A 16,323-nucleotide genomic window follows, 5' to 3' on the forward strand; every position below is an offset into this window, starting at 1 on the left:
TCATCACCAACTGATCATGAACACTTCCAACTGCTGGGTGTGCGGACTGATGCCACATTCCATGCTACATCCTGTCCCATTATTTCCTTATCCATTTTCCATCTCTGGGTCTTGTCTTGCATGGTGGATGTTGATGCAGGAGGCCTACACTGTCAATGGTACGGCCCATCCTGTCATTGGTACATTCCGTGATGACTTCTGGCGGAACAGATCTGGCAATACCAATGCTCCTTTTTGCCCGACCAGCTCTTCCACATTGCGACTACCACCAGATAAACTCGGTGAGATGGTAATATTCAACTCCACCACTCGACAAACATTTTCCAGGTTACGCACCAGAAAGATACTGCCTAATGAAAGAGACACTCTGAATGTCATAAATGTGCAAGGCCGTGTCTGCATCCATGGCCTAGGGACTAAGAAAGTTGGCACCAGTATATGTGACATCACTAAAACACTAAACTCTACATCTCATCTCCTGGTGGCATCCCCAAACACCAATTTTATCTGTGGAACTGCCGCCTACACTTGGCTCCCCCGTGTTAGACCTGTCAGCCCTAGGGTGGTCTTTCCCTATTTTTTTCACCCTTGCCTCATTTTTTCCCACCTTCTTTTTGTTGGCCTTAGGTCTCCGGGCACCTTCCCATTGCTAAACAGTGCTAAGGTGCAGGTGCTCTCCCCTACCAATATGGCTGACACAGGCCCCTGCTACTTCGGAGTGGACTTGATAGTAGCACCCTAGTTGCCAGGAGCTGGCTGGAACCCTTAAACATTGTTGCCACACCAGCCTGCCTTCCCTGCCCATAGCTAGAGTGAGGAAGCTCCTGGAACCTTCCGGAATAGGGGAGTGGTCACCAACTGCCATCTCAGAGAGTGGTCACCTGACCTGGGACTATAAAAGAAAAAAGAGGGAAACTTTCCAGTCACTTGGGGCATCACTGACCTGGGGGACCCTACGCAGGAGACTTAGGCGGTAGGGCCTAGTCAGAAACCTATACCACTGGGGGTAACAGGGTTTAGGCACTGCCCACCAAGCTGTGTGAGGAACACTGAACTAGCCCACTGATCTGGCCCGGCGGGAGGGGAACCCAGGGACCACCTACAGTGACCTGCTGAGGAAACCTGTCAGCAGCCTTCAACTCAACCCCCCCTCTTCAAGCAACCAAGAATCTGCTTCCACAAAAAGGGCGCCAGAACCACCAAGCGCCAAGAAGAAACCTAACTGACCAGGACTGCTGGGGACCAACCAGGTACTGGGCTGTGCCATCTGTGCCCCCTCTGTTTGCACCTGTGGCCCCTGCGCTGTCCTGCCTTCACTGCCTACCCAGGGCTCCCCTACTGTGCCCCCCTGAGAAGCGCTGAGGTCCTGGAAGCTATTGTGCCTTGAAGCGCTGTACCTGAGAAGCGCTATTACTCAGACTGCCTGTCCTGCGAGAACTGCTGTGACTGCCCCCATAGCGCGTGTCACCCAAGCGCTGGGCCCCCAGGAGAAGCGCTGCGAAGCCTTGCTAGCTCTGTGCTGTGAAGCGCTGAGGAGAAGCACTGGTGACCCCACTCACCGCCGCGGCTGCCAGAGCCTCAGGCGCCGTTCGCGGCCTCTGCCGGCCCAGAAGCGCCGACCTCATCAACCCCACGGTGGCCCTCGGGGGCCAGGAGAGGGCTGACGAAAATCTTAGTCAGGCCACGATCTGAGGAGAGGGTCACGCTAGGCCCTGAAGCCTGCCTCCACCATCGCGTGACGGGGGCGTCGTCCTGGATCCCGCCCCCCGTCAAACGCCGCACAGCCATTGGTCCTGGCTGGCGCACCCCCATTATCTGCGCCCCTATTGGCCGTGAGAGCCAGATCCTTCATTGTCAGCCTTCCCATTGATCCCCCACACCGCTGACATCGCGACAGGCCCGGGAACCAGCAGATTCGCCATCGGAGGGCTCTGGAAGAGCCTGAGAGCCCCTCCGAGCTGTGACACCCTCGGGCCGGCCCTACCATCAGTGCGGGGCCCGTGCCGCCCTGCTGTGCCTGCAGCCGGCCCCTCTCAACCCTAGGCCTGCTGACATCGCCGCAAGGGGCCGAGGAGGCCTGAAGAGACCAGGTAACCCCCGGGGAGGAGGGCGGAAGGCTACAGGAGGCCCCGAGTTCGCCCCTCCCCTGGGGAATACTGTTGTTGGGCCCCGTTGGCCCTGTGAAATACTTCCAAAGTACTGGAACTGGGCTGGAGCCCCAAGAGACACCTTTGGGGCCTAAGTTGGTCCAAGTTAACCCCTGGTTGGGGAAAGTAGTTGGTTACAGCCGACTGTTAGACCCTACTACCAGGAGTGTGGTCATTGCCTTACATAATGTTACTCCTGAGTAAGGAAATGTTTATACCTGCCGTAAGAGGAGGTTCACGCTGATTTAAGGATGTTGCCTAGTTTTTAATGGAAATGTCTATCCTGGCCTGATGTAATGTTCATACTGCTTAGTTATTGAGAAGCTGATTGCGACCTCATGCACCAGATCTGCCCCTGCTAAATGCAATATTGATGGAGGTTTCCACTAGTGAACTCCTTGCAGGGGGTGATGCGATATAATTTTGACAAAGAGGTTATTACCGTGTATTTTCTTACAGGTGCTGACAAGGAGCAAGGCTGATGCCAGGCCTACAGTTATTTACTATTTATTATTTATTTATTGAAATGAAAAGTATACTCTTTCAAGGAAATGTGAATTGAGTTAATGCTATCTTGATTACCTGATTGCACCGAATGGTCTAACGGCCGTGACCTTAATCCAGATAAAAGTACATTGTGTTAATCAATCTCACTGGTGTGGTCTCAGTCATTGTGTGTGTTACCTGTCTCAGTGGATGTGTGTGCTGTGTGGTCACTTTACACCTAAGCTTCGGGTGCCTACCTGCTCGAGCCAAGCTACCCCCCAGGGAACTGGTGACCCCAGTTCCTACACCCCATAACTGGTCTGGTACCTGCTATCTGGCCTTCCTCCTCCCACCAACATATTCCACCCATGGGGGTTACCATCTGTCAATGAAGGGCGCCCTGCGCCGCTCACGTAGGGGTGTCATATCAGCCGAAGATTCAGCGGGCCAGGAAGCTGGGGACTTCTTTAAAGGTATGCTTCCATTCTGGGGGCCCATGGCAAACAGTCAAGCTATACGAGGACTGACCATGGTCCTTGAGGCCACTATCACAGTAACAGCTGGTGCCCTCTCCAACATCACTGCAGAGCTGCAGGCGGACTGCCTCATAACACTGCAGTACAGAATGGTCCTAGACGTCATCCTGGCTGATCGTAGTGGTGTATGTAAAGTGATCGGCTCCAGCTGCTGCGTGTATATCCCGGACAACGCACCTACAGTGTACGATGCCATCCAACGTCTGCATCGTCTCTCTTCGGAAGTACATCTGGATGAAGGCAACTGGGCCCTCACCCGCTGGATCTGGGGCCTAATTTCCCAGTGGGGTTGGAGGGTCCTCATCTTCCTTGCATTAGGAGTAGCTGTCCTGGTCTCCTGCTGTTTGTGTTTTCAGTGCCTGCCAGTGCTCTGTACAATGTGTGTGCAGACCATCAAGCCTCCACCATCAAACATTCACAACACCAATATGATCGTGATGATCCAGCAAGAAACAGATGGCCGTATGAACATTGAGATTTCCTAAAGTATTTGCCACTCTATGGCAAAAGGAGTGTCTGAGGAAAAATATTTTTCGATCGACAATCATTTTTAACAGGACTCCATTGGTTTTTGCATTGCCATCTCGTGGCAAACAGTTTCACAGGACCCACCTGGTCGTTTTTTCTGATGTACGAGGAAAATTCTATCAGCACGACAAAAATCCATTTTTGCAGGCCTGAATTTCTGCCCAGGAACTGTCACCTGCCCAACCCCCTGTTCTCTGCAGTTCATCAGAAAGCCACATGGCCCTCACCCCGAGTGAATGATTCATTTTTCCTCTCCTGCTCCCGGCCTGATAAAACATCCTTGACAACCATGATCAGGTTATCTGGACAATAGTCTGACTGCTGAACTTTCATCCAGACAATCGGAGAATGGCTCATAAAGCGGGGCTTTTGATCAAGGCAACTGGGCAAAGAAACCTGAGGAAACCAAGCCCCGATCAAAGCAGAACTAACATTTGACTGTGTACCTTGCCTTGACTAGGTCACTAACTGCAAACACCACCTGGATCCGGCTAATCAACAACAAACACTGCCCTGATTGAACAATGGTCTGGCAGCCAAAAGGCTGGAATAAGAAATGTATAAAAAGGCTTGTTAGCTACGGATTTAAGTAGCAGCCTCCTCTGTCTTGTCTTTGACTAGCTTGGGACTCTGTTCCATAGCCCGGGCTATTGAAATAAATCTGGGTTCCTCCTGCAGACGAAGGCTCCTGTGTCTCCTTTTACTACGTATGAATGGTGTGGAAGATTTGGGCGGTTCCCCCACCGCCGAGACCCTGTAAGTGGGTTATTCCGGTTCTTCATGGCTATGAGACTAATATGAGTATTGTTAATTAATTATTAAAAAAAAAAAATTTTTTAAGGCTTTCCCTGAGATAGTGTTGACGTTTCCACCCAAAAACACAGTCCAGTGCGTGTCCTCAGACCTAAACCGCAGTTTGTCTCATAAACCTGAATACATCTACCTGAACTAGAACTAAGCAAGCCCTAAATGAGTAAGCATTTGAGGTTCACTCCTGAAAATACTCTACTTTCATAGGGCAACCCCCTTTGTAGTCTTCCCGAAATGGTTTGATAAAATAGATTCAATTTGTAATTCTTTCTTATGGGAATATAAGAGGCCAAGGACAGCGCTTAAATACATAGGCTTACCCCTTGGGTAAGGTGGTTGGGCCTACCCGAACTTTAGATATTATTAATGTTCGACCTGTCACCCTTGGTGTTAGTATTCGGATATGGGCCCCTCTAATCCTGGATTCATTTATCATAGGCAAAATACTTATGTGATAATTATTCTATAGTCAGATCAATTTGTTTAATGTAAGTTGCTTTTTTTTTTTTTTTTTTAAATTGTTTTTATTGTTGCTGTCACATAGTAATCAGTCAACGGTAAACATTTGTCAGTGCAGCTTCAACATTCAGCTGCATCCAACCATTTAAGCAACTTTTCAATTTTATCTTTTTTCTATTTTATAACTTACAAACAAAGGGTCATGACACGTTTTCGTTGGCAAAATTAAATTATATCAGTTGCGTGAGTAGAAGCATCACAAGGCATTATACATGGTTTATAGCAATTATAAACTTATCAGCATATCAATTCGTAAGGCTCGTGCATCCCGCCGCACCTAACGCCCCTCCCCCTCTCACCACTCCTCCCCCTCATTCTATCTCCTCATCCTCCCCTGCGCTATCAACATCGTCATCCTCAGGCAGTGGCTCGCAGAGCTCCCCCCTATATATGTTCCAAGGTGACCATGTCTTATTCCATTTACGTGGGTTGAGCCTCTGTTGGTAGACTGCTCTTTCTGTCATCATTAACATATCCATGTTTCTGCACCACTGTGCCAGGGTCGGGGTGTTGTGCGCCCCCCAGTTCATTGCTATGTCACGTTTTGCCAGCATCATACCAATGATTACCCATCTCCTCCCATGCGGTGTCAGGTCGGTCTGGTCCCACACATTCAGTAGGCAAACCCTGGGGTCAGGTGTAAATGACGTCTGCAAAGTCTGGCCTACCGTGCGTGCTACACGCCGCCAATAGTCTTGTATACTGGGGCAGGCCCACAACGTATGGAACAGCGTACCCTCCTCCCCACAGTTTCTTAGACAATATGGGTGATCCGCCCTATGGAATCTGTGTAGTGTTGTGCGGGTGTAGTAGACCCTATGTAGTATTTTAAATTGTACCAATCTAAAGCGTGCGGATATACCCGCCTCCCTGGGCGATGCCAATGCTGCATTCCAGTTTGCCTCGTCCATTTCCCCAAGCTCGTCCTCCCAGTGTTCCTTCAGTGTCACCAGTGGATCCGGTAGGTTGTTTAACAGTTTACGGTAGGTGAGTGAGGTAGCACTCGCTTCCATGTAGTCCGTAAGCAATCGGTCCTCTAACGGAGCTGACTCCGGGACCGTCGTACCTGGCTCTAGTACAGATAGGAGTGCATGTCTAATTTGTACATATCTGTATGTTTCATTTATTCCCATGTCGTACTGTTCCCTCAGGGCCGCGAATGAGATCACACCATCCCTTGTCCACATATCTCCTACTGTAGAGATCCCGATGTCGTCCCACTGGTCAAACCCCTTACTGCGTCGCAGATTACCTAGGACCTTGGCATCCCAAAGTGGTGTGAGCTTGGTAATCACCCCCTCCCAGGCTAGTCGCCTTTGAGCTTTATGCCATATAGACACCGTGTGTTTGGTTGGGCCTCTCAATTTTGTCACCAGTCCCTTATTATAAAGCGGGGCCAGCAGGGTGTTTATGCCTAATTGACTCCTATCGGCCAGGTACGCCGGGTCATCCTGTGCAACATGGATCCATTGGTTGATCACCTTAAGGTGGGCCGCCCAGTAATACAATTCAAGGTTTGGGTGCGCTATCCCCCCACTATACCAGTCTCTAACCAGTTTCAATTGTGCGACCCTGGCCGGCTTATCTCCCCACAATAGGCCTGACAATTGTGCAGATACCTGGCGGAAAAACGATGGTGGAACCATCGCCGGCGTGTTTTCCAGGACATACAAGAAGCGCGGCAGTGCCATCATTTTGAAGAGCGCCGCCCTACCTAGCAGAGTTAAAGGGAGGGTCTTCCAGTGGCGCACGTCTGCCTTTAACCTGTCCAGCAGTGGCTTAAGGTTCAGGTCCTGAAAGGTCGCTTCTTCTCGTGTGATTCGAATCCCTAGGTACTTGAAGGAGAAGGATTCTACCAGCAACGGGCAGTCAGTATTCAGGGGCGGTGGAGTGCCACTTATCAAGTCGAGTACCGATTTTGACCAGTTAATTTTATACCCCGACGCCGTGCCATGTTTCTCACATAGGGCCAACAGGACCGGTATACCATTCGTGAGGTCCGTGAGGTAGATTAACATGTCGTCGGCGTATAGGGAAACTCTATCCTCCCAGTCGCCTCCCCATTGGATGCCCTTCAGCAGCCGCGTGGTTCTGATAACCGTCGCCAAGGGTTCCAACACTAAGGCGAATAGCAGCGGCGAGAGCGGACATCCTTGTCTCGTGCCTCTCGCCAGCGGGAGCTCCCTCGAGATGTGGCCATTGGCCGTCACCCGTGCTACGGGGTTGGTGTACAGTAGCCTGACCCATGATATGAATTTCGCACCAATACCCATATGCTCCAGAACCGCGAAGAGATAGCGCCATTCTACCATGTCGAACGCCATTTTGGCATCCAACGATAGCACCGCCGCCTGTTCCTCCAGCAGTGGAGCGCGTGCCAGGACGCCGTGCAGCCGTCGAAGGTTCATTGCCGTGCTCCGGTGTGGCATAAAGCCCGACTGGTCCGGATGAATTAGGTGTGCCAGATGAGGCAGCAGTCTAGTGGCCAATAGTTTCGCCAAAATTTTACTTTCGGCGTTAAGGAGGGAGATTGGGCGGTACGATCCGCATTCTTCAGGGGGTTTTCCGGGCTTTGGTATTGCGATTATAGTGGCCGTGCGCTGGTCGGGCGGCAGTTGCCCCCGCTCCCGGCATTCCTCGTACATTTGGAGTAAAGGCGTAGACAGCGTCTCCGCCATGGTCTTGTACCATTCAATCGGCACACCGTTAGGGCCAAGCGCTTTCCCTGGGTGTAACGCCGCGATAGCTACCTTTATCTCCTCGGCTGTCAGGTCCGAGTCCAGCTCGTCCCGTGTGTCCTGTGGTAGAGTACGAGTAGGCACTCCAGCGAGAGACCCTTCCGCCATCTCCCGGGAGACCTCGAATTCAGGGGAATATACTGAATGGAAATGGTCCGCCAGTATTTCCACTATTTGAGACGGTCTGGTCTGCACCACGCCCTCTGGGTCTTTCAATTGCAGTATGGCCCTCTGTCCTCCCCGTTTTTTTTCTAACCAGGCCAACAGTTTACCCGCCTTGTCGCCTACGTCGTACACCCTGTTTGTTCTTGTTGCCATATTATCCAACACCCTGCGGCGCACATGGGCCGCATGACGCTGCTGACACAGCCGGAGCGCGTGTTGTGTTTCCCCGGTCGGGTCCCTCTCGTGGTCTCGTGTGGCCCTATCAAGTTGTCCCTCTAAATCTAACAGCTCCTGACGCAGCGTGTGCTTATGGTGTGCTATAGCGGAGATGGCCTGTCCGCGCAGAACCGTCTTGTAGGCTTCCCACAAGGTTGTAGGGGAAGCCACTGACCCTATATTTTCGGTGAAGTAAGCCCTCGTGCCCCCTTTTAATGCCTTGGCTACTGTCGGTTCTCTAGGGTATCCTGGGTAGATAGGGTAGATGCGTTTGCGTGTCCGTTCATGATTGGAAAGAGTCAGTGTCAGCGGGGAATGATCTGAGACCCCTCGTGGACGGATTTGAGCTTCGGCTACAGTGAGGAGGCCCCCCCCAGTGTGAGGAGGTAGTCAATTCTTGATGTAAGTTGCTTTTTTGATATTTGTTTGACCCTCTGTTTAAGAATATTTCAGCAGTGAATTAATGTATATTGCCTACAGGATGTTTTCACATTGTATTGTATGTTATTGAATTAACTTAAATTCTGGAAATGATGAAGCAGTTAGTAAGTACAAGCAATCATCTCTTATTTGGTGAGGTTCCGTATTGTATTTATTATATATGTCATCATCATGATATAGTGTTATGTCTAAACGCGCCCTTTCTCTAGCGCGCTCTATGTATTCTTTCATTCGCGCGCCTTGTGTATTCTTTCAAATGTATGTGTCTCATGCCACGGCACGATCTGTCATCGTGCCGTTCTACTGTAGATGTACGGTTAGGTCAGTTGTTGTGCGCTGACCGGTGCCACGGGATGTGTTGCTGGTGGTGCTTCCTTTTCCACGAATAAACTCATCTTTTATCTAAATTTATGAGTGATCATTACTCAACAAGTTGGCGACGAGGATGGGATCATCGTAAGGAAGCACTTTACTGGCTTTTAAAAAAAAAAAACCTTGTTTCCGTAACGAGCACCGAAGAATTTTTTTTTCCGGACCTACAGTCTCGGAGATTTTATTCGGGATCCACAAAGTTAAGTCTAGGCTTGATTTACTGTAAAGCCTACTTTAAACTTTAAACTCTTTGAGGCTTGCTTTGTGAAGATTTCCCTTTGATTTTATTTTCTTTAAAGAAAAATAACATTTGAAACTGCAGGAGTTCTAAAATTTACCAGATGTTCCTTTCCGGTACCACCTTGTGAGCCTCAAGTCTCTAATTGCATGCGAAGAGCGTGGAGCTTATCAGCGTTTCCTTTCCGCACGTCTTGGTGTGTTTCGAATCTCTGCTTACGTGTAAAGAGGTTGGATCGCTACTCTCTGTCCGTTGAGACTCTGTCTTTTGAGACTAAAGAGGTGACTATTGGATTTTTTTTTGTTATTAGACGCTATTCTCCCGCATTCGTCGTTGAGACTAAAGAGGTGACTATACGTCTCTTTGCTGATTGGTCACTCGTTACTTCTTCAATTTTAACACGAATAACGATTAAGTGACTACAATTTTCGACGCTGATTGGCCATATCTTGAAGAGTTTTTGTTTTAACTACTCCTATTCGCCTGAGAATTACCCAGAATTCATCTGTTCATCCACAGAACAAATTTGGGAGTTTGTGACACGACATCTGGAAAAGTTATATCTTATATACATTTAAAATTAATTAAGAATGCTTATTTAATATTTAGTTATAGTTGAGTAGTTAGGCTTACTGAAGACTAAAGAATATCTTTACAAGGTGTGTATATTTTATTTTAAATAAGTTGCACGTTTCACCATTATGTGTGCCCAAGGTTACACTCTTTCTCCGCCTCAAAGGCTATTGGGCAGCAGGTAGTTCTCCATGCATGCCATGGATTGAATGGAAAGCTTACTTCTTAAATTACATTGAGACTTTAGATGCAAATGGCAAAATGAAACCTCCGGAAAAAAAGGTATTTTTTTACATTGTTTAGGACCGGAGGGTTTGAAAGCTTTCAATCAGTTGCCTGTGTCACAAGCAATTAGTGATGTGAATGTGTTTGAAAAAGCATTGTATGACTTTGATAAATATTGTTCTCCAAAAGTGTGCATAGGTATTTCAAGGTACAAGTTTTTCCAAAGAAAACAATTGAGTGAAGAATCAGTAGACAATTTTGTTTCTGCCCTTAAGACTTTGGCTTTGGATTGTAAATTTGGAAATTTACAAGAGGATCTAATTAGAGATCAAGTAGTTATGCATTCAAGTAATTAAACCATCCAGGAAAGACTGTGGATAAATGGAGATGAGAATTTAGATTTTGTGATAGCTATTGTGAGAAAAGCAGAACTTTCTTGTAGGAGCGCGCAACAAGTCAAAGGTAAAGATGTTTCTGTCAGTAAGGAAATTGTATCAAAGATTAATTCAAAATCAGACAATAAGAGTAAGGATTTAAAAAAAAAAAAATCTTTAACTCAAAAGGTAATTCTGAAGAACTTAAAGGTAATATGAAATGTTACAGATGCAATAGCAAATCGCATTTAGCTAATAGCAAAAGTTGTCCTGGTTTAAAACAAAAGTGTTCTAATTGCGGTTTAGTAGGACATTTTACCTCTGCATGCAAAAGGAGTAAAACCAACCAAAAGGTGAAATGCATTGAACAAAGCGATAACAGTGAGGATGATGCTTTCTCTAATGATTCAAACAATTGTTAATTTGTTTTGAATGTCAAAGAATCTTAAACATTAGTTCTGAATATTGACAGCACTACTATAAAGAAAAAACCAATATGTGATATGGTTATTGGGGGTGTCAAAATTAACAGGTATGCTGATTCTGGTTCACCATATTCTATTATATGTGAATCTGTATGGAAAAAATTGTTTGTGGATAGATTAGGTAGTCATTTAGAAAAGAGTGATATTAGTCCTGAAGGATACTCAGGTGGAAGGATAGATATCTTGGGATTCAGAACGTTAGTTTTCAGGTTCAAGAATAGAAAATGCATTGCGAAACTTTATATCTCAAAGAAAGGTCCTTCAGTCCTTAGCTGGTTTGATCAGGGAGAACTTGATGTCATCTTGAACCCTAATAGTCCTAATCCTGTAATGTTAGTAGATGAACAAAATGGTATTTCTGCTATGATGTTAAACAAATTTCCGAATGTCTTCAAAAAAAACATTGGGAAGTTAACTAGTTTTAAACATGAAATTCGTTTGAAAGAAAATGCATGCCCAAAAGTACATAAAGCACGGAATATTCCTTTTGCTGTTCGAGAGGAAGTGAAAAATGAGTTGGATGCTTTAATCAAGGAGGGTATAATAGAAAGAATTGAGTCATCAGAATGGGTTTCTCCCATTGTAGTTGCTAGACGGGCCAATGGCAAGGTCAGGCTTTGCATTGACCTTCGCCATCTAAACAACAATATTGTTGTAGATCAATTTCCTCTTCCCCGTATTTCTGAATTACTATCATCTGTTGGTGGGTCAAAGTTTTTCTCAACCATAGACTTATCAGCTGCCTATCACCAGATAGAACTTAATGAAAAAAGTAAAGATCTCACGGCATTTATCACCCCATTTTGGCTTGGCGTCGGCAGCTGCCATTTTTCAAAGAGTAATGCAGGACATTTTAAAGGATTGCAAAGAAGCTGTTTGTTTCCATGATGATATTTTAGTATTCAGTGACAGCAAAGAGAAACATGTTTCTGCTTTAGAGAATGTTTTGAATGCACTTAATCTTCATGGTCTTACCATAAAGCATGAAAAATGTAAGTTTGGGGTTCATTCAGTAAATTATTTAGGCCATGAATTATGTGAAAAAGGAATTAAACCTAAATCTGATCTTTTGGAGGCCATTAAGTCTGCACCACATCCCCAGTCTAAAGATGATGTAAGGTCATTTTTAGGGTTAGTTGAGTTCTATGCTAAATATGTACCAAATTTTTCTTGTAGAACATTTAACATAAGACAGCTGATCAAGAACAGGGTTACTTTTGTGTGGTCAGAGGAATGTGAGAAAGAATTTAGTGACGTGAAAGATGCTATATGTTCTGCTACTGCACTTTCTTGTTTTGATCCTTCTTTACAAAATATCATCAACACAGATGCAAGCTCAAAAGGGCTAGGTGCTGTCTTTGCACAAAGAACCAAAAGTGGTAAAGAAGCCATTATTGCGCATGCTTCCAGAGCCCTCACTCCTTCTGTAGAAAAGTAGTCCACGATTGAGAGGGAAACTTTAGCATGTGTTTGGGCACTGGAGCACTTCAGGGTGTTTGTTTGGGGTAAGGAGTGTCTATTGAGAAGTGACCATAAACCCTTAGTACGTTTGCTTACTACTGAAGGCATGTTGAGAGCTTCTGCTCGCATTGCACGTATGTCTATGCGGTTACAGGATTTTATTTGTGATATACAATATGTACCAGGGAAAGACAATGTTTCTGCAGATTTCTTGTCTAGGATGCCTTTACCCATTCAGGAGGATCTGTATAATGAGTGGGATGATTTTCAGATTGCCATGGTTCATGATGAAGGCCTTATTTCAATTGATCAGACTCTATGGCGAAAGAAATTTGAAGAAGATGAGATTTTAAGAAGTGTTGCAGATTGCATTACTGGTGTTTGGCCTGATAGGAAGTATATCAGTTCAGAGCTTAAGAGTTTCTGGGAAGTGAGATCTGAACTTTCGTATGATGACAATATCATTAAAAGAGGTGAACGCATTGTTCCACCAGATGGTGTGAGAAAAACCATAGTTTTACAAGGTCATGAAGGCCATAGTGGTATTGTCAGGACTAAACAGCAAGTTAAGAATTTATTTTGGTGGCCAGGCATGGACTTATTTATTGAACGTATAGTCAGGAATTGTGTTATTTGTGCAAATTCTGATAAGTCTTTGACTACGCTTAAACCCAATATGGGTGAACACATTATTCCTGACAATCCATGGATCCATGGGAGACCATTGCTATGGACATTATGGGTCCCATTGGTTGTGATTCAAAGTACATCATTGCAGCGATTGATATTTTTTCGAAATGGCCTGTCATTAAGATTGTTAAAAAAAATAGACACTGATTCTGTTTTGTGTTTCTTAGATAGAGTTTTTACTGAAGAGGGTTTACCTGTTAGACTCATAACTGACAATGGGGTACAATTCAATTCTAACAAGGCTAAAGATTACTTTACAAGGCTGGGAATAATGCATTCCACCACCTCTCTTTATAATCCCAGCGGAAATGGGGTTATAGAAAGATTTAATAGAGTTGTAAAAGGTGCAATACAATCAGTTGGAAATGAAGGCCAAAAATGGGAATTAGAAGTTTTTAAGAAAGTATGGATGTATAGAACCACTGTGAATTCCATGACTGGATACTCCCCATTTGAAATCATGAGGGGAAGACTTCCTAGGACTAAGGTGAATCCATCATGGTTAATTAAATCCACCTCTTCGAGTGTAGATTTGGGGAAAGTTAAAGAAAATCTTGCTCATACTCATAGTATTAATAAGAAATACTTTGATGGGAAATTTGGTTCTAAAGTTGATCCGAAAGTGGAAGTTGGCATGATGGTTAAAGTTAAAAAACCATGGAAGGTCAAAAAAGGAGAAAGTTTGTTTATGGGCCCTTTTGAGGTCATTGAAGTTTTGAAAAATTCAGTAAGGTTGTCGGATAATAAAGTATGGAATCTCAGCAGGATTGCTATTCTTAAAGCTGATAAAGCGATTTATAACAAGACTTTTAATTTGAACCATTCAGATTATTCTTATTTGGATGATGATTTGAGTGGAAATGCAATTCGTGATGATAATGGTGCAACACTCAGTAGTTCTAGTGTAGAAGATGATTCTTGTCAAAATGTGAATATTCAGCTGGGTGATAACAATGATGTAAATATTCAGCCTACTAATAACAATGATGTCATCTTGCAGAAAAGAACAACAAGAAAGCCTAAGTGGATGTCCGATTTGATTGTTTATGCCAAAGGAAAATTTGAAACTTAATATGAAAATGTATTTGAAGTTTTTTTTTATTATTTGTTTTCTTTTATTTGTTTTGTTTTATAAGGGAGGAAGGTGTGTTATGTCTACACGCGCCCTTTCTCTAGCGCGCTCTATGTATTCTTTCATTCGCGCGCCTTGTGTATTCTTTCAAATGTATGTGTCTCATGCCACGGCACGATCTGTCATCGTGCCGTTCTACTGTAGATGTACAGTTAAGTCAGTTGTTGTGCGCTGACCGGTGCCACGGGATGTGTTGCTGGTGGTGCTTCCTTTTCCATGAATAGACTCATCTTTTATCTAAATTTATGAGTGATCATTACTCAACATATAGTCATATACCATATGCAACAAAAGCCATACTGAACTGCATTTTTTTCCTTTAGTATTTCCTTCAATAATGCACTGCTCTGAGTCTTGGGGTATCTGTTTCCGGACCAGAGCTGCAGTTTTTGTATGCCGCTGTTCCTTCTCCACCTCACGCAATGCAATAACATATATATTCATTGGTTCCTTTCTGCACCTTTGAAAAGTAGATTAAATTAATTGAAAATTGTCTGGAAACTATGCAAAAGTGAGCAGTGCCAGTGACTACATACATTTTGCAGCTGCTTTGAGGCCATAGAGTTTCTCCCGCTGTTCAGCATAAACACGTTCATAAACTGATTAGGAGGATTGTTTTTCAGTACTTTGAATTCACACCTTAAATGGTATCCCCAAAGTAAACTCGTCCTTTTGCTTCATTTATAATGCCAATGGCTCTAACTCAAACAAATGTGAGACCTATTGCATTTCCAATGCTTGTTTAAGTTGCTGGGGGGCTGCTGCACTCACTGCAGCCCCACCCCCAGCATTAATAAAATGCTTGGTGGTGCCCCAGCTCATTCTAAGGCCACCACTAGGCTGAAAAAATATGTTGAAAAAGCATTCACAGGGCATTATGGGGCGCTCTTTGCAAGGGACAGTAAATAATGAATGCTTTGAGATGTTCAAATCGTAGGCTTCCAGTAGTAATTCAATGAGAGGGTCTCTAGAAGTCAAAAAGTTAAAAAACGCTCCCCTATTGGTTAGCCATATCCTTGTCCAAACTACCTGTTTACAACAGATAAAAACCATAGCAGCTAGAATGGTATTAAAAGAAGGAAGGTTTGATAAATCATGCCAGGGATAATTTTTTGACATTGACTACCTGTCTTCCTATGTCTATACAAATATTCAGAGGTATGGCACTCATACACCTCTAAAACAAAATTCCAACACGTTTCAATTTGTAATCTCAAATGAGGCAATCGTGGCATCAAACAAAGCTTTGGTCGAAGGAAGACATGCAGTACTAGAACCCAGGATCTGGAATTTCTGGTCCTCAAAATTCAAAGATATCCAACACTGATTGGCTTCTGTAAATCAACAGTTTTCTTCAAAACTGAACTTTTCACCAGATAAATTGATTCTCTTTGCATACTACAGGAGAGCTGGTTTGAGTATAGTAGCCTATCTAGTTCGTATGTTAGATTGATATTTAATCAGTTCGGATGCCTAGAGACAATTACATTTGTAATGTGCGTCTTGCAATTAATATAAATAAAATCAAAAGAAACAAATTAACAAGTGCAGCAATATTTGACATGACATTCAGAAATACATAGCTTTTTACAGCCAACTGGGTAATCTGACCAAATTAAAAAGTACCTGCTTCTACAACATGATCGAAGGTTGGAAATCGTTTGTACACAGCCGTGCTGACGGAGCGGAATATCAGCACTGACGTCAGGTTCACGTAACGCATCAGTGTCCTCCTGAGTAGGCGTCCGTACTCATCCCTGCCATGAACATTGCTGGAAATCAGGAACATCAACCTGTCCGGCCATGGAAGGTTCACGAACTGGTTCCACCACCGGTTCACGACCAGCGTCACGTAGAAGCCTGCAGGATAATCAGTAAGAAGAATGAAGCTTCCACGGACCTCAATGTATCTCTGGACAGAAAGTTAAAGGTCTGAAATCAATACTTGAACGTGCAAGCGTAGCGGTTACATGAAAGCACTGGAGGGAAATGCGTCATGTTTGGTTTCACATCATTAGCTGGTTACCCAGTAAAGTGCCCATAATGAGTGAGAGGTCTGATAATATTGCATGGTAATACCGTCCCCGGTATCACGATTAAGCAAGAATCTACTACACCTTTACTGGGTCAGGAGGAGTTTGGTAGCCGGAATGGGGAATGCGTTCGAAAAGTGAGCCATGCAAAGAA

General features: G+C 44.8%; 1 protein-coding gene across 2 annotated transcripts in view; it reads right to left on the minus strand.

Moving 5' to 3' along the window:
* Positions 1–16,323, minus strand: part of BEST3 (bestrophin 3) — a 259,667-nt gene that overhangs the window by 137,908 nt on the left and 105,436 nt on the right. The window contains exon 3 of one of the 2 annotated variants that reach the window (XM_078654052.1): positions 15,763–15,996. The exons of the other annotated variant lie outside the window; for it this stretch is intronic. Within the exon in view, the coding sequence (XP_078510178.1) occupies positions 15,763–15,996 (234 nt within the window). The remainder of the gene's footprint in view (positions 1–15,762; positions 15,997–16,323) is intronic. 2 annotated transcript variants of the gene reach the window in all.

The sequence above is a fragment of the Lissotriton helveticus genome, chromosome 1_1, assembly GCF_964261635.1.
Source record: "Lissotriton helveticus chromosome 1_1, aLisHel1.1, whole genome shotgun sequence".
In the NCBI taxonomy this organism is placed as follows: domain Eukaryota; kingdom Metazoa; phylum Chordata; class Amphibia; order Caudata; family Salamandridae; genus Lissotriton; species Lissotriton helveticus.